The sequence below is a fragment of the Myxine glutinosa genome, chromosome 5 (genome assembly GCF_964187855.1).
Source record: "Myxine glutinosa chromosome 5, kmMyxGlut1.1, whole genome shotgun sequence".
NCBI lineage: Eukaryota > Metazoa > Chordata > Myxini > Myxiniformes > Myxinidae > Myxine > Myxine glutinosa.
The window spans coordinates 167,715,435-167,734,207 of record NC_136265.1 but is presented as its reverse complement, the minus strand read 5'-3'; the positions used below and the strand labels follow the sequence as shown (position 1 = coordinate 167,734,207).

At 46.5% G+C, this 18,773-nt stretch overlaps 2 protein-coding genes across 5 annotated transcripts in view; one reads left to right on the top strand and one right to left on the bottom strand.

Moving 5' to 3' along the window:
• Positions 1-18,773, bottom strand: part of LOC144892419 (uncharacterized) — a 748,105-nt gene that overhangs the window by 338,317 nt on the left and 391,015 nt on the right. The window lies entirely within an intron of this gene.
• Positions 1-18,773, top strand: part of LOC137426759 (uncharacterized) — a 78,881-nt gene that overhangs the window by 13,132 nt on the left and 46,976 nt on the right. For all 4 annotated transcript variants that reach the window (XM_068115613.2, XM_068115615.2, XM_068115612.2 and 1 more), the window contains exon 3: positions 8,738-8,956. In XM_068115613.2, coding sequence (XP_067971714.1) covers positions 8,738-8,956 — 219 coding nt within the window. The remainder of the gene's footprint in view (positions 1-8,737; positions 8,957-18,773) is intronic.

Below are 18,773 nucleotides of genomic sequence, written 5' to 3'. Positions count from 1 at the left end.
AAACTAATTTGCGATTCATCGTAACTGCGATATGCGACCTTCCGGACAGTCAAATGAGGACGTCACTTCCGGACTTACGGATAGTCATAGTGACGACGTACTGATGCTGAACGTGGCGAGCAGACGCTGTAAGGTACGATCGATTGTAGTACACGTTTATAATAACTCTGCCGATACAGGCCCGATTAACTGCAGCGCCATCCGAGCTGCGGCGTCGGGGCGATACATTCATTGTACGGTCACATCACGCACTTACGGGCACGCCCATGGGCCCATGGGCACCATGGGCGAAGACATTTTTTTATTTTTTTTTGGCAAGGAACGGGCACCCATGTACGGGCACGTCCTAGTTTCAACAATATTGATAGATAAAGTGATATAATATCACAAATATCATGAAACATTTACATTTTGAAGTCCATTGTATAATTTAAATAAATATAAATGCAAATTTCGCATGTGGAAAAAGTAAGTACACCCCTACATTTATCACTACTTCAAATATCTAAAATTAGAATCAGGTGCACCAGCTCAGGTGCAAATGATTAGAACATCGTTAGAGAGCATCTTGGAGGAACCTGTCTTATTTAAACCTCAGACATTTAGTTTGGTTTGCTCTTTGTTGTTGAAGTGTGCGGCGTCACCATTCCGAGATCAAAAGAGCTCTCTGAGGTTTTCAGAAAGAAGGTTATAGATGCCTACGAGTCTGGGAAGGGATTTAAAAAGATCTCCAAACAATTTGAAATCCATCATTCGACTGTCCGGAAGATCATCTACAAGTGGAGAAGATTCCAAAACAACTGCCAACTTGTTCAGGCCAGGCCGCCCCAGCAAGTTCAGCCTGAGACCAGACCGCAAGATGCTGAAAGAAGTTTCGAAGAACCCCAGAATGTCACCACGGGACCTGCAGATAGCTCTTGCCACTGTTGATGTCAAAGTGCACGAGGCTACCATTAGAAAGAGGCTGCACAAATTTGATCTACATGGGAGGTGTGCCAGGAGGAAACCTTTGATGTCCAGAAAAAACATCAGGGCAAGACTAAAGTTTTCCAATGAACACCTAGGCAAAGACCAGCACTTCTGGAACAATGTGCTCTGGACAGATGAGTCAAAGGTAGAGCTATTTGGCCACAGTACCAGAAGACATGTTTGGCGAAAACCAAAGACAGCATTTGACCACAAGAACCTGATACCAACTGTAAAGCATGGTGGTGGAAATATTATGGTTTGGGGCAGCTTTGCTGCATCAGGGCCTGGGCAGCTCACCATCATAGAATCCACTATGAATTCTTCATTGTACCATAGGGTGCTTGAGGATAATGTGAGGCCATCTGTCGGAAAGTTGAAGCTCAACCGAAGGTGGCCCTTGCAACATGACAATGACCCTAAACATACCAGTAAATACACCAAGGAATGGCTGAAAAGAAAGAAATGGAGGGTTCTGGAATGGCCAAGACAAAGCCCGGATCTAAATCCCATCGAGATGTTGTGGGGGGATTTGAAACGAGCTGTGCATGCAAGAAACCCCTCAAACATCGCACAGCTGTAAGAATTCTGCATGGAGGAGTGGGCAAAAATTTCTCCCAGTCGATGTCAGAGACTGGTAGACAGTTGTAAGAAACGCCTACTTGAGGTTGTTTCTGCCAAATGGGGCAATACCACCTATTAGAGCCAAGGGTGTACTTACTTTTTCCACATACGAAATTTGCATTTATGTTTATTTAAATTATAAAATGGACTAAAAAATGTAAATGTTTCATGATATTTGTTATATTATATCACCTTTATCTATCAATATTGTTGAAATGAAGATCAAATAGCTGTATGTTGAAATATGTTGAAAAAGTCAAAACTTTACATGGGGTGTACTTACTTTTTCACGTGACTGTATTCTGGAAACAACGATGACTAATCAATAATAATATGCACCAATTGTATGTATGTTTAAGCCTTGTCGAATTGTACCCTTGAGCATCAAAATCTCCATTCTCCATTTTCACACGACCTGAGGGTACTAGTGAGCGAGTAATAGGAACTATTAAAACTGGCCCCTTACCGTGTCAGGTTGGGAGAGATGACCCAGACAAAAGGCAAAGTAATGCATGAATATTTGTCTCAATCGAATTTGAATATGAGGAGGGGATGGAGAGCTGCAAGCAGAATGCATTTTATTTTATTTTTATATGAGGTACTTCAAGACATTTCACAGACACCATAATTCGCTCCCGGAGGGAGTTGGTATTTCCTAGTGAGGTTTAAAACGAGCAGAAAATATTCATGTATAATAATAATTATCATATTTAATACTATCAAGGACAGGTTATGGGATGGAATAATAATAATAATATTATTATTATTATTCTTGTATTTACAGTGCCTTCAGAAAGTATTCACATTTTGTTGTGTTGCAGCCTGAACTTAAAATGCATTAAATTGAGGGTTTTTTTGTCACTGATCTCCACATAATACCCCATAATGTCAAATTGGAATTATTTTTATTTTTAAAATATTTTTACAAATCATACTAAAGCATGCAATTTGGTGTCTGTCTGTCTTTTTGTCTGTCTGATGTTACGGGTTCTTCCCCGACCTCCTGGTCTCGGTATACCTCCGAACCCCGGGAGGAGCCATGGCAGAAAATATATATTATTCCGTGTCGAAATCAATAAGGAAACCACACCAATGGTTATAAACAAACCAATAATATATAAAAAATCACACAGGAATAACATCACCAATAACGATAGCAAATCCAGACAATCAAAATCTTAAGATGGTACAGTACTTATCTCAAACTCACGGCACTCCCCAATGTCTCTATAACTCTCCAAGGCGAAGTTGATTCGCTCCAGCGATCGTGGGAACAATGTCCGATCGAGATCAATCGAGGCATAGGCGGTCGAAGCGGCACAGAAGTCACGTGGTCCAACACCCAGCAAACTCGCGGTAGAATGGAAAATCCCCAAAGACGCGTGCCGACGTACACGTTCGCCGTTCCATCAGCGAACCGCCGTGTAACCTTCAAACGCCGCTTTCGCACACGCATCCCCGGCAGACGGCCGGAGGATGAGAAAAGTTGTCGCGTACCAAAACCTTCTTCGGTGGACGCAGCGTGCGCGGCCGAATGGCGGACGGCTCACTCGAGCCGGAGCCTCTCGGCAAGGATTCTCCGGAACCTCAATGCCGATACCTGGCTATGCAGGTTCCTCAATAGTCCGGTGATAACGCCAATCGCACGATATTCCTTTCAAGGACTCAAAGTTCACTCGCGATGTACGCTCGACCACGCTAGGTACGGAGCTTCGCCACACGTCTTCCACGACCTTTTCCTCACCACCTCTTCTTCCTCCTCTCCCTTTGTCTTCCGGGTCACGGTCCGATTTCCTGTCATTTTTACCATGAGCGCTTTTAACCTTTTAACCCCGATAAGATTAATAATACATAACCAGAAATGTTACAAGTGGATGGAAACCACAACCACGGAAGGGCCAAATCCGTAACACTGACGATTTTTGACCGTGATACATTTGGTCGTTACTTATACAATGTCAACCAAACTTGACAGGAGGCCAAGGGGTCAAACAATGAAAGTTATCGTGAATTCATTTGTCGTCCTCCCCAAGGGGATTTTCTCCACCAAGAAGGTATTCCTCACCAATGGGTTGCTTGTTGAGGTGTATATGTTAAGATAGCTTCATCGTGGCGTTTTTCCAAGGCCGCTTCTTACAACAAAAGCATAATATGAATGTTATTTTTAAAAAACACCTTTTAGAGGCCATTTTTCCCCGCAAAGCGGGGGTTGGCCTTTTCCGGGGACCGTGGTTGTTGTTGTTTTTTGGTCCCCTTTTTGAAGCAATGTTTTACGGCCGGATGCCCTTCCTGCCACCAACCCTGTGTGTCGTAAGGAATTACCACTGAACTGGTACTCATTTAGCCGACCTCGGAGGGATGACAGGCTGAGTCAACCCCCCTGGCGTTAATTCAGCGATCGACCGGGATTCGAACCCAGGATCCTAGGATCCTAAGCTGGCACCCTAGCCGCTAGCCCAACACCAGGCTTAATATGTGACTTAATTAACTTAATTAACCAGGCTTAATAATATGAATGTTATAACAAAGCAATATTATTACTAACTAGAATGGCACTTCGTAGAGAGCATACCTCTGCCTGGTTGGCCATATCACTCAATGGTGAAGAATCACTTTAAAAAATTCAACTGGCTGGATCCGGATCTTCAACAAAATTGAATCGAATCTTCCGTGTCACATACACAACCTGTCCACCAAGTTTCGTCCAAATCCATCCATACCTTTTTGAGATATCCCGCTGTGTATCGTTTTTGGCCCAATCTCCCATTGGTGAAGAATCCATTAAACAATTAAATAATTATCATGTCTGAATCCATATTCAAATCTTCACAAAATCGAATCGAATCATCCTGGTCAGACACCCAACCTCTCCACCAAGTTTCGTACAAATCCATTCCTAACTTTTTGAGATATCCTGCTATGTATTGTTTTTGGCCTTATCTCCCAATGCTGAAGAATCACTTTAAAACTTCTAGTAGCTGGATCCGAATCCAGACCTTCACCAAAATCTAATCATTTAGTCCTTGTGACATACGCTACATCTTTGCCAAATTTTGTCCGAATCTGTCCACAACCTTTTGAGATATTTTGTTCACAAACAAACGAACAAACAAACAAACGGACAGACAAACAGACAGGAGTGAAAACATAACCTCCATTAACCTTTGGTGGCAGAGGTAATAATAATCCCCCCCTCCCCAAGGGGTGTTTCCACCTTGACAAAACGTGTTAACATGTATAAATGGCTTATCGTGCCTTTTTCGTGGGAGCAGGCCCAACCAGCAGTAAAAATATAAACCACAAACACGTATGATTACCTTTTTAACGAGAACAGCACTCAGTCGAGAGCATACCTCCGCCTCGTTGGCCATATCACTCAATGATGAAGAATCACTTTTTTTTTTCTTTTTTATTAGTATACAAGATCGAGGCTCGTGTAAGAGCTAACATTGATCATAAAAAGACAAACTGACACATAAAACATATGATAAAGGGAGCGGGAGATAAGATGGAGAGCAGGGACATCGGGAGATCTGTGGGAGGGAGAGGGCTTGGGGGGAGGAGGCATGGGAAGGGGGTGGGGGGGTTGAAGAGGTAAAAAAACGCATGGACACTGCTTGGACTTCCAGGAAAGAAATCTGTATTTCAAAAAAGTGTATCTGGGGTGAATTAACGGGGGTAGAAAAAATCAAGGTTTTGGATGGGGGAAGATAAGACAAGAGATGGTGGTGAACAGCTGTTTCAAAGACCTGGAGGGAGGAGTGGGATTGAAGAGAGTGAGGGAGTTTGTTCCAGAGGCGGGGGAAAAGAGGAATGAAAGAGTGAAGGTGAATAGAGTCTTGATTTTGGCAGTTTAACCATAAGGGGGTTGCTGGCAGATCTTGTGCGACCTGTAGGAATATTTGGGGGACAGGTCACAGAGAGAGCTGGGGGTGCAAGGCCGGAGAGGAGTCGGTAGAAGACGAAGACCACCAACCTGCCTGCGGCGAGTGAGTGAAAGGCCCCTGGAGTTACCTTCATCGCAGGAGATTCCAATTATTCTGAAAGCTTTGGTTTCAACAGTGTGAAGCTGTTGTATGTGGTGAGGAGCTCAGGTGTGCCCAGTTGGCGACTGGCTTTGGAGTCCAGCTTGGAAATGTGGTTTTCCCATAAAGGATCATGGCAGATAGTGAGACCCAAAAGCTTGAATGACAGAACTTCTTGGAGAGGATATTTGAGAAAGTAGATAGGGAGGGTTGCCCAGTCGGTCTTTTCGGAGAGATTTAGAAAGAGTGTACATGATTTAAAAATAATAGGAGATAAATAAAAGGAGAGTGGACATGATTTAGAAAAACACACCTTTCTATATAAGGCCCCACAGTTGACAGGGCATGGCAAAGCAGAAACTCTACCATGAAGTCCAAGGAACTGTCCATATAACTCTGAGATAGAATTGTGAGGAGGCATATATCTGGGGAAGGGTAAAAAACAATGTCTGGAGTGTTGAAAGGTCCCAAAAGCATAGTGAGCTCCATCATTGGGAAATGGAAAGAATATGGAACTACCCAGACTCTTCCTCGTGCTGGCCATCCAACCAAGAAGAACCTTGGTCCAGGAGGTGATCAAGAACCCAATGACCACTCTGACAGAACTACTGAGTTCCTTGGCTGAGATGGGAGAACCTGTCAGGACAGTAGTCTCTGCAAAACTTCACAAATCTAGGCTTTATGGGAGAATGGCCAGACAGAAGCCACTCCTGAAAAAAAAGGATGACAGCACGCCTGGAGTTTGCAAAAACGCACGTTAAAGACTGAGAGCATGAGGCAAAATATTTTGTGGTCTGATGTGACGAAAATTGAATTATTTGGCCTGAATGCAAAGAAATACGGGTGGAGGAAACTGAGCACAGCTCATCACCAATCTAACACCATTCCTAGCATGGTGGTGGCAGCGTCGTGCTATGGTGATGCTTTTCAGAGGCAGGGACTGGGAGACTTGCAAAGATTGAGGGAACAATGAATGGAGCAAAATACAGGCAAATCCTTGAAGAGAACCTGCTTCAGAATGCAAAAGACCTTAGATGCGGTGAAGATTTAGGTTCCAACAGGACAATGACCCCAAGCATACAGCCAAAGCAACACTGGAATGGCTTCATAACAAGAACGTGAAAGTCCTTGAGTGGCCCAGCCAAAGCCCGGACTTGAATCCCATTGATAATCTGTGGAAAGACGTTGTTCACCAACACTCCCCATCCAACTTGACGTAGCTTGTAATCCATGCTAAAGGCACTTTTATGGAGTATTTTTATGGAGACTTGGGCACTTTTCACCCCTCTGCCCAAATTGGGCTATGGGGTATTGTCGTCACGGGCGTCTGGGCATCCGTCAACTTTTGGTTTCCGTCAATTTCAAGGAGAACGACTTGTCCGATTAAATCCATTTTTGCAGTGTGTGTTGGGGTTGAGTAGAGGATGGTTCCTTTCGAAAATGGGCGCGCTGCGATTTTCAATATGGCCGCCACGGCAGCCATCCAGGCGTCCGTAAACTTTTGGTTTCCGTCAATTTTGAGCATAACGGCTTGTCCGATTAAATCCATTTTTGCAGTATGTGTTGGGGTTGAGTAGAGGAAGGTTCCTTTCGAAAATGGGCGCACTGCGATTTTCAATATGGCCGCCACGGCAGCCATCTTGAAATTGGTTTCCGTCAATTTCGAGCAGAACGGCTTGTCCGATGAAATCCCTGTTTGCAGTGTGTGTTGGGGTTGAGTAGGGGAAGGTTCCTTTCGAAAATGGGCACGCTGCGATTTTCAATATGGCCTCCACGGCAGCCTTCTTGAAATTGGTTTCCACCATGCATGGGCTGAGGGGTTACGCCCACTTTGCGGTGCTATTTATTCTTTTTTTTTTTTACACATTTTAAAATGAATCTTTGCATATGCAATCAATATTGGGGGACGCATGAAATATGTAACGATTTTTTTGGGTTTGTCGTCCGGTTCCTTCCCCAGAGGATGCGGATTTAGGATCACCGGTCAAAACGAGGGAAAATTATTTTTACTCAAAATTTGATATTAGATCAATTCTGGTGGAACTTTTTGCCATCTTTCATCTTTGCTTTAGGGGGAAGTGTATGGATTTGCAATGGCACGCCATCGACTTCGCTCAAGTTAGCTCACCTAGAACGTAGTTCTGGAGAGCTTATGGGATGGTGTGTCATCAGTCCATAAACACTTGCAACTTCTTCTCCGAAACTGCTGATGGGAATGTGAATAAATTTGGCTAATATGATATTTGGTAACTTGCAGCTCAAGTTTGTTCACAGCTTTAAAAAAATATTGCAAACACATACTGCAAAAATTGACCCCCCCCCCCCCCCCCCCCAAGGTAGGTACGTGCTTTTTCCTCTGAAACTACACACACTATTTCGATGAAACCTGACCACAAATTTCATCGCCCATGTTGTAACAAAGTTTGTCCACGGCATTTAAAATATATATACAGTATATATAATCAAGGCCTGAAGGGATCTACGGGAGGGGGGGTCAAAGTGAGCCCAGGTTTGCCGCCCCCCCCCCCCCCACAAACCCACCCCTCCACCCCCTCCCTTCCAAAAATAGGTATTTGCTTTCTTCTCTGAAACGACACACATGATTCTGATTAAACTTGACTACAACCTTCATCACCCATGATGTACCAAATATTGTTCACGGCATTAAAAAAAATTAGGGTTTAAGGAGGTGTGCTGGAGGGGGGTTGACCCCCGAAAATAGGTATTAGCTCTGAAACTACACACACAATTTTGATGAAACTTGATCACAACCTTCATCCCCCACGATGTACCAAAGTTTGTTCATGGCATTAGAAAAATTGGGTACGAAGGGGGGACTATGGGGTTGGGTTACCCCACAAAATATATCTTTTTTTTCTTTCTTTCTTTTTTGTCAGTCTAAAGTCATGATTACGTTTGTATAATTCCACATGCTACCCTGTCTCCTTGCAACCCCTTAAATTGGTTTAAAATACCACTATATTGTTTAAAATACCTTTAGTTGGTGTAGTATACTGCTTTATTCTACGAGGTGAGTGCCCAGGGGTATTGGCCCTATTTTTTCGTTTTTGCTGTGAGCCCGATAGTAACTATTATTATCTGTCAACTTATTATCGTGGCAGAATTTGATGACTGTGGCGAGGAAACCGCTGCTGCTTTCCTTGCAAGTGACATGAATGCAGAGATGGACGAAATTGTCCATCTTCACTCGAGCCCTGCAGAATGTGACGAATCTACGCAAACGGTGGAGGGGATTCAACAGAGTGACGATTATGAGGACGACGACAATGGTGTTGCTGATGGTGATGACAACGTTCTTGAGACGACCCTTCCTGAAATCGGTGAGGAACTCTACTGCATGGAAGTACAGGAAAAAAAACATTTTTCTGAAATGTTACAATTCCTGAAACATATATTACTGCCCTCATACTCGGTTTCTTGCAAAAATAGGAAGTATCTGGCTTTGTTATGGTGACAACAACGTTTATAGCGTCAGGCTTTGGTATGTCTACTGTCATTTGCTGTAATGCCAGATTTTCAATACTTGTCAACATCCCAATTCTTAACAGACATCGCAGTGCACGGTACAGTAAAATAAATGACTGAACAAAGAGCAAAGCAAACTTTGTTCGTGGGCAGGCGGGAAGTGAAGTGAAGGGAGGGGCTATGTTTGGCCAATTAGTCAACACTTTATGTGCTCGCATGCAAGTGGCATATGATCCACAGCAACGTAGAAAATACCCATTTTTAAGATGGTACAATTCCAACTATCAGTTTCAATGTGTTTAATTCCAAACTCAAAAAAGAATAGAACGGCACTCGGTAGAGCGCATACCCTCCCGCCAGCTGGAACAGTTTACATTTTGTATCCCACTGATTTTGTGGATTTATGGATTGACATCGGATGGCATGGGAGTTGGGATTTAGGAACTCCGGAGTTTTTTCATTAGGAATATATGCGATTTGTTCTTGGAGGCCCTCGAGAGTGAACGGGGACTCGGATCTTAATTCTGTTTTCAGATTTTGCAGTCGCTAGATGAGCTTCACACTCAATAGAACGGGACCCGCAAAATTTCGGGGATTTTTGGTGGAATTACCTCGGGGTAAAGTTACATAGGAAAGCCCCATGTTAAATTTCCGTCGCTGAAGGACTTTATTTTTATTACGAAATTCATCCTGACCTCGCCTCTAGGGGGATAGAGGGTTATCTGTAGGTAACGGCAACCTCTATTTGGCGACGATTAGGCAAAAATTGACCGAGTTATTCAAAATATGAACTTATATAAAATAGGTCATTTAAGGGTAAAGCGCGATGACGTCACCATGTTCCGCGGCACGAATTAGACTCCGAGGAGATCTTGTTCCATTGTGCACGCCGTCATTCCACAACGAATTTTAATTCTGGGGCCAGTTTTGCCACGAAAATAAGGTCCCTGCATCGAGTGCGGTATCTTATTTGGTGAAATTCGGTCGATTTGAAGTGATGAAAATAAAATATTTTTTGATGGTTCTTATGCTTATCATTAGATGCATAACGTTCGTTGTCGTTGGAGGTATTGACTTCTATAGGGTTGGTTTCCTAAGGCTTATATCAAAATATTAACTTATATCAAATAAGTCTTTTAAGGTCGAAGCGCGATGACGTCACCACGTCACGCGGCACGAATGCGCGCCTGTGTCGTTGGAGGTATTGACTTCTATAGGGTTGGTTTTCTAAGGCTTATATCAAAATATTAACTTGTATCAAATAAGTCTTTTAAAGTGAAAGCGCGATGACGTCACGCGGCACGAATGCACGCCTGTGTCGTTGGAGGTATTGACTTCTATAGGGTTGGTTTCCTAAGGCTTATATCAAAATATTAACTCATATCAAATAAGTCTTTTAAGGTGAAAGCGCGATGACGTCACGCGGCCTTGCCTAGATGTAGGCCGCACCTCATTTTGTCGAATAAAGTGGTATTCGGGTGGTTCCGGTATTTGGGACCGCAGGGACGGAAAGTGCAGGTACGGGGTGCCAGGCACTCCCCAGCCGGCCCGCTCTGAAGGTTCGGATCGGGACACCGGGATTCATTCCAGTCGGCCTGGAGGTGGGGGTGCGGGGCCTGTCACGGAACGTCAAAACAAACGGCCTGCCAGGGCCGCCCAAAAGTCGGGTGTGAGGGGCGCGTCCACTAATGGAACGCCTCTCGCTTCCCAGATCGAGGGCCATGTGGTCAGGAGAACCTCGTCCCTTCTGGTTGCCTTGCCGTCCCACCGTGAGCGCTGGTCAGGGTGTACTTCAAGCTAAGCTTAAGTGTTAAGTGTTAAATTCCTCCTTGCCCTCGCAAGGGAAAGGCTAGGGTCAAGCTCTCCCAAATTTCCAAACACTAGAAATTGGATGTCTCAAATTAATTAATTAATTAATTTGTTAATACATCTCAGTCGCCCGCGACCTCTCTAGCGCAGGTGTCGAACCAGTTCATTTCCGGTGCGGCCGGGCCGAGTATCGACCTGGCCGTGGCCGAAGCCGTTGATTCCGCCGTGGCACACTAACGCTTAGGCTCGCGCGTCCCTGGTCCGCCGGGGCTCCGCGGGTGTCCTACCGTGCCTGGCGCCGCTATTCTCTCAAACTTCCGGGAGTAGGTGCCGGTGCCCGGGGACGGATTTCGCTGTCTAAACATGGTAGCGCTAGGCCAGTGGGACCGCCGGGACCCATGTGCACTCACACGTTGTTATGCGCGTGGGCGGCAGTATCAGACCGGGGCGCCCAAACGCGCCTCGCGCCCAAACGCTCCCCGGCTAAAGTTCATCCTGATGCGCCCACATTGTGCGGACAAACCCCACCAAGTCGAGGGCCACGTGGTCAGGAGAACCTCGTCCCTTCTGGTCACACTGTGCCTATCGGCCGGCCTCGAAGACCGAAATTGTGTCGAATTGTGTCGTGTGTCGAAGACCGAATGTGTGTCGAAGACCGAATTGCATAGTTCCGAACCCGAAGGATCGGTAACCGACACAATTTCAGTCTTCGAGGCCAGCCGATAGGCAAAGTGTGACCAGAAGGGACAAGGTTCTCCTGACCACGTGGCCCTCGACTTGGTGGGGTTTGTCCGCACAATGTGGGCGCTTTCAGGATGAACTTTAGCCGGGGAGCGTTTGGGCACCCCGGTCTGATACTGCCGCCCACGCGCAGAACAACTTGTGAGTGCACGTGGGTTCCGGCTGTCCCACTGGCCTAGCGCTACCATGTTTAGACAGCGAAATCCGTCCCCGGGCACCGGCACCTACTCCCGGAAGTTTGAGAGAATAGCGGCGCCAGGCCACGGTAGGACACCCGCGGAGCCCCGGCGGACCAGGGACGCGCGAGCCTACGCGTTAGCGTGCTACGGCGGAATCAACGGCTTCGGCCACGGCCGGGCCGATATTCGGCCCGGTCGCACCGGAATTGAACTGGTTCGACACCCGCGCTAGAGAGGTCGCGGGCGACTGAGATGTATTAACAAATTAATTAATTAATTTGAGACGTCCAATTTCTAGTGTTTGGAAATTTGGGAGAGCTTGACCCTAGCCTTTCCCTTGCGAGGGCAAGGAGGAACTTAACACTTAAGCTTAGCTTGAAGTACACCCTGACCAGCGCTCATGGTGAGACGGCAAGGCAACCAGAAGGGACGAGGTTCTCCTGACCACGTGGCCCTCGATCTGGGAAGCGAGAAGCGTTCCATTAGTGGACGCGCCCCTCACGCCCGACTTTTGGGCGGCCCCGGCAGGCCGTTTGTTTTGACGTTCCGTGACAGGCCCCGCACCCCCACCTCCGGGCCGACCGGGCGACGTATACTCAATCGTGCCACGTATACTCAATTGAGAAAAGACGAAAGCGATCGAATGAGAGGAAACCAAAAGGTAGGAAGAACAAATATGATTTATTACTGTACTAATAAAAGAGGAAATGAAAGAAGGGCATGTACAAGAAGAGGAGCAAAAGGACACAGGGCAAGCTTTTTCACTCTTCATTAACACGCCCAGGACAACACAAACAGACTTACACGAAAGGGGAATAGCAGGAAGGAAGGTCCAAGCAGATGGGCCAGCGTTGGCTCCGGCCCCGGTTCACGCTCCACTCCGGTCCACGCTCCACTCCGGTCCACGCTCCACTCTGGTCCACGCTCCAGTTCCGCGGGGAAACCCGGCAGGCAGCGCAGTTGGTATTGTCGGCACGAGCGGACCTTTACATGCGAGGGGGTTCATATATCGGGGAGGAATCGTGTCTCTGACGCTCACTCCTGTCTTGTCTCTCTCTCTGGCTCGTCTTCGACTCACCGACTCTCCCCGCAACTTCTTGTCTGCATGCCGGCTCTCTCTCTCACTCTCTCTCCGACTCTCTCCCAACTTCGTATGTAGTCCCACGCGAGCGCTTATATCACGCGCTCGCGTATCAAGCCGCGGGCTTTTAGGACACACCCACCGGTAAGCTCGCCTCAGCCCTGGTTGGTCGCGAGGGCTCACCGACTCCGCCCTTAACAGGGCTACGCCTCGCTCCGATAACTCCTCCCCCTTTTTCTCCGCTCTGACCGCATGGTTAATGGCGTCTTGAGCCAGGCAGCGAATGGTACTGGCAAGCAAAGGAACACAATTTATAACTCCTCCCCCTTCTTCTCCAGCTTGACCACGTGGTTAATGGCATCTTGAGCCAGGCAGCGAACGCTACTGGCAGGCAAGGGAACACAATTTGGAGGGAGGCAAGCCGCAAAATGAACGGGATTGAACAAGGGGCCTAGGTTATTTGATTAATGCAATGCAGAGTCAAACTATTGGAAACAGAGCCTTACCTGAAACACATACTAATGAAATAACTAAAAGGTTCCTATGGTGTCATACGTGTTGCAATATGGACTAACTAGGGTGCGACCTTTGACATTTACAAGATGGGGATATTTACAGGGAATTATTTACAAGGCTTATTATTTTACAAAGTGAAGGTTCTAAAAACCGCAACAATATATATATATATATACAGTGAAACCTTGACTTACGAGTTTAATTCGTTCTGTGACCGAGCTCGTAACTCAATTTGCTCGTTTCTCCAATTAAATTTCCCCATTAAAATGAATTGAAATGCTATTAATCCGTTCAAGCCCGCCAAAAACCACACCAATTTTTTTTGAAATATACAGTATATATAAAAATATCTCGCGCTTTATATTTCACCTGTATGCAGCATACAAGTTGGCAGGATGGCCTGGACTGGAGGTACGCACACTTGACTCTAAACTGTCCAGCCTGGGTTTGAATCACGACCCAGCTATAACCTGTCATGTCGGTGTTTCACAGGCAGGGTGATTCATCAATGTGTGTACCGCTAAACTGGGCGGCGCGTTTGCGGCCCATTAGTTGTTGGATGTTAAGGATCTCACCGTGTCTTCCACAAAGAGAAGGCGAGCTATCGCCGGCACTCTGAACAAGTTGTGGCCTGGCATGCTCTTCTCCTCTGCCGTTATATACGTCCTCCTCGGCATCTTTTTCCAGAAGAGCCCTGTCTCGTCACAGTTGAAGATTTGCGGGGGGATGTATCCTTCGGCTTGTATCAGTTCGGCAAAAGTTATAATAAAATCTTCAGCTGCCTTCACATCCGAGCTTGCTGCCTCACCATGCCTGACGACGGAGTGAATGCCGGTCCTCTTCTTAAAATTATCAAACCATCCCCGACTGGCTTTGAATGACTCTTCCGATGCCTCGTCCGTTGATGTTCCCGCCGTCTGCTGCACCAAATCCCCGTAAATGTCTCGGGCCTTCTCACAGATGGTGCTCTCGGTCACGGTATCTCCTGCAAGCTGCTTCTCCATCAACCACACAAACAACAACTTCCCCATCTCTTCATGGATAGAGGTCCGGAGCTTTGAAATAATCATAACGCCCTTGGCTGGCGTTATAGCCTTTATCGACTCCTTCTGCTTCAAAATCGTACATATCGTAGAAGTACTACGATCGTGCTGACTCGCCAAGTCGACAACACGCACACCTCGCTCATGTTTTTCGACGATTGCGTGTTTTATATCCAAGCACATCATCCTCTTCTTCTTCTCAGCACTGCCCTTGGCACTCAATTTCTTAGGACCCATGGTTAAAACTAAGAAATTTTCCAAAATAACAAAAATGCGAAAACAAAGCAGCAGCGATATACGGCAGAGATGTTTGCACGGCAAGATAACCACGTGACCTGAACGCTCGTTGGGCCACCTAGTGGCGGGTGGCGTAAGCTCGTAACTCAGATCTCGGCTCGCATCACAAAGCAAAAAACCGCCCGAGCGACGGCTCGTATCTCGGAAAACTCGTAAGTTGGTGCACTCGTAAGTCAAGGTTTCACTGTGTGTATATATATTGTTACGGACGCGGTTAAAGATGTTATTTTACCGAGCGGTGGTGTTGCCGCGACCGAACAGTTATTCCCCGACTAGAACCCAATTCCACCCAAACGTTGGCCGTATCGCACCGCGGCTGCCCAATATGGAAAACTCTAAAGCGACCGAATGCAAAGAGGAAAACGAAGGCAAAGAAAGGTTTGGAAATACTACTAAATTTATTTACTATTCACACACATAAGCAAAAAGACAGCAGTCACGTTTATTTACAAGCACATGAGACGCAGGTGACACAGTGAAAATACTATAATGGGGCGGCTTAGCCCAAATATTCAAAAGAATTGTGCATTTTGTGATACAAGCACCAAATTTGGCACAAATGTACATTAATATGTTGCGAACATTTTCAGATATTGGGCCACTTGAAATTCCGTAATTTTTTTTTTTCAAATTTTTTCAAATTTCGTAATTTCAAATTTTTCGGGTGACACCGTCACAATTTCGGTCTTCGAGGCCGGCCGATAGGCAAAGTGTGACCGGAAGGGACGAGGTTCTCCTGACCACGTGGCCCTCGATCTGGGAAGCGAGAGGCGTTCCATTAGTGGACGCGCCCCTCACGCCCGACTTTTGGGCGGCCCCGGCAGGCCGTTTGTTTTGACGTTCCGTGACAGGCCCCGCACCCCCACCTCCGGGCCGACCGGAAGCTTGTGCTGAGTACATCATACCTGAACAACTCAGTGAGGCAGAACACAGCAGTGCACACCAGGGTGACCCCTTCAGTGCATAAACCAATTAACCTGTCCAATGCAGGGCATATAGAAATGAAGTTATTTTCTGCATATAATAATATAAGTTCAGTTCTATATAACAATTTCTGTTATCACCACTACCACTACAACTACCACTACTACAAGCTTTGTCTGGAATTTTGTGGACTAACAGACAAACAGACATACAGACAAGCTGGGATCAAAACATTACCTCCTTCCACCATTGAGTGTAGAGGTAAACATCATGGAAATTATATCATGCCCTAGATTTAATTCATGCTTACCCGTGTATTTGCTTCACTGGTTCACAAGGTCTTTTGCATACATGTAATTCAGACTCTCGTCTTCATTGCTGACCACACAATGTTCGCAACATATTAATGTACATTTGTGCCAAATTTGGTGCTTGTATCACAAAATGCACAATTCTTTTGAATATTTGGGCTAAGCCGCCCCACTATATCGGCCGGCCTCGAAGACCGAAATTGTGACGGTGTCACCCGAAAAATTTTAAATTACGAAATTTGAAAAAATTTGAAAAAAAAAATTACGCAATTTCAAGTGGCTCAATATCTGAAAATGTTCGCAACATATTAATGTACATTTGTGCCAAATTTGGTGCTTGTATCACAAAATGCACAACAGGTTTGCTATGCTGCTACACTACTAGCTTATACAGACTTATTGTTACTACCCAGGGACAAGACAAAAGACAGACTACGAGCACACTTACACGGGGAATGATGATAGGACTGGCGGGAGATGGATGGCTGGCGGGATAGGGAGGTCCAACTAGTCCTGCCCCGATCGACTCGTTGGGCAGCCGCCGCCCCTTCGCGGCCCTGCTCCAAACTGCCGTCCAGGCCTCACGCTGCTGTGGCTGCAGTTGCGGTGGCTCGATTTGCAGCTCAACTCTGGACTTCTCTCGCAGTTTCGGTGGCTCGATCTGCAGCTCAACTCTGGACTTCTCTCGCAGTTTCGGTAAAAGCTCATCATCTCCCTTCTGCCGCTTGGGAAACGCCCTGCCGTGGGTTATATAGGCCCCACCCCTTAACCTTCGCGAACCTCCTCGATCTTTCTTTCCACACCCTCTCCAAGTCCAACCCCTTGTTTGTGGTTGGTTGAGTGGGGCTGACTCACTCCTCCCCTCTATGACGAGGTGGGGACCCGCCTTTCTTCCCCAACCCTGCCTCGTGGTCAATGGCGGATGAAGAGAAAACCGCCCAAAATGCAGTTGGCAATGCGAATGGCAATTGACGAAAAGGGGGAATGGAAGTTTTGGGAGTGGGAATGAAGGGAATCTATCTCTTTCACTGGTGCAATGGAGTATTTCAATTAATGGGAGACACAGCCTTACCCTAAAACACATAATAAGATATAACTGTTGAACAGGGGTATTCTATGATTAGCTGTGGTGTGGATGCTTTATGGACTAATTATGGGACGCCCTTTTGACCTTTACACAGCTCCGGAGGCAGGAGGGGCCAGAATAAACAATCATAATAATACACACAATAAAAAAATTACAGTTCTCATGTCCGCAACAATATATATATATATATATATATATATATATATATATATATATATTGTTACAGACACGACTTTGATGTTAAAGTGGGCCGAGCGGAATGGCCGTCGTGTCCGCACAAATTACCCGACTATACTCGACGTTGACGAAGTCGCGCGATGCTGGCTCAATAAGAAAAAGAAGACACCCGGCTGGATCACAATAACACAATACGACACCAGGGGTTCAGTTCTCAAGACCTCCGGAGGAGGTTATATTAAGGCGGAAGGTTAGATTACAACTACAAGAGGGACAGCATAGAAAGACAAGCACTTAGACACACTCTTATATTAACCCCAACAGACGACAGATAAACGGGACAAAAGGCTGACTCACACGGGGGTTGATGAAAAGGACAGCGGGTATCGATGGCTCAAGGTGCACTCTTGGCTCAAGGCAGAATCGACTCGGTCCGGTCCAGAGATGCAGGGAGGTCACAGCGCTCGGAAGGCGACGTTCTTTCTCCAAGCTGAGGCGCATCTGACTCAGCGCTCGCAGGTGGCTTTCCTTCTCCAAGCTGGGTGCGCATCTCTCCTCACATCCGGCGCGTGGCCGCGTATAGCCGGCGGGGAGTCACACGCCCTCGGCTCGTTAGCTCCGCCTCGTGGAATCGGCACGTTGCTTCTCATTGGGTGCGTGCGGGGGGTTTACCAGGCTCCGCCCTTGACGAGGAGCTGACAAGGAGCCCCTTCGTGGTAACCCCGTGGAGCGCATGGTCTATGGCGCTAATCGAGCCGGTGTGAGGACGCATCCTCCCCCGCTCCGCCGCCATCTCCTCTGTTGTTGTTGTAATTGTTGGGGAAGAAGATGGAAGGAGGTATGGGAAAGGTCCTAAACTCACTACTGATGCCATATAATCACATTCTGGTGCAACGAAGAGTCATAATTAATGGAGACGAGGCCTTAACTGACATAGAATAAGAATAACTAGGAAGATGTCCGAAAGTTGTCTACGTGTGGTGCGGTGGACCTGGGCACGACATTTAATGGGGGAATAAGGGGAAGGTCGGCTCTACTGATTGTTATTTACATGCAATGGGACTAGGGAATGGGGGATCGGGGAAAGTTGGGGAGTATTGGAGAAAATAGGGAAATATTTACAAGCGGATATGGAGGCCAAATTCCATATTCGCAACATTGCACCCTTCTCTACCCTCGGGGCGTCCCGACCCGATAAATTTTTACCTACTTTAGTGTGGCACGCAATGTAGTTCCCTCTACTATTAACTCTACCCTGAGTGCGACAGTTTTACAGATATTCACAAATGAGTAAATATGTCCCCCTGCGACGTTGCACCCTTCTCCTCACAGAAACACACCCACAGGATAACCGAATCCGGAAAGAATTCTCAAACTAAACATACAGCCGGTAGGGAGCATTATTTACAAGACTACGCTGCTATTTACACTACGATCCAGGACCTGTTTTTGGAGGAACACATGCAGATGTTGTGCATAGAGAGAGCGCGCTTGCCAACATCGATAC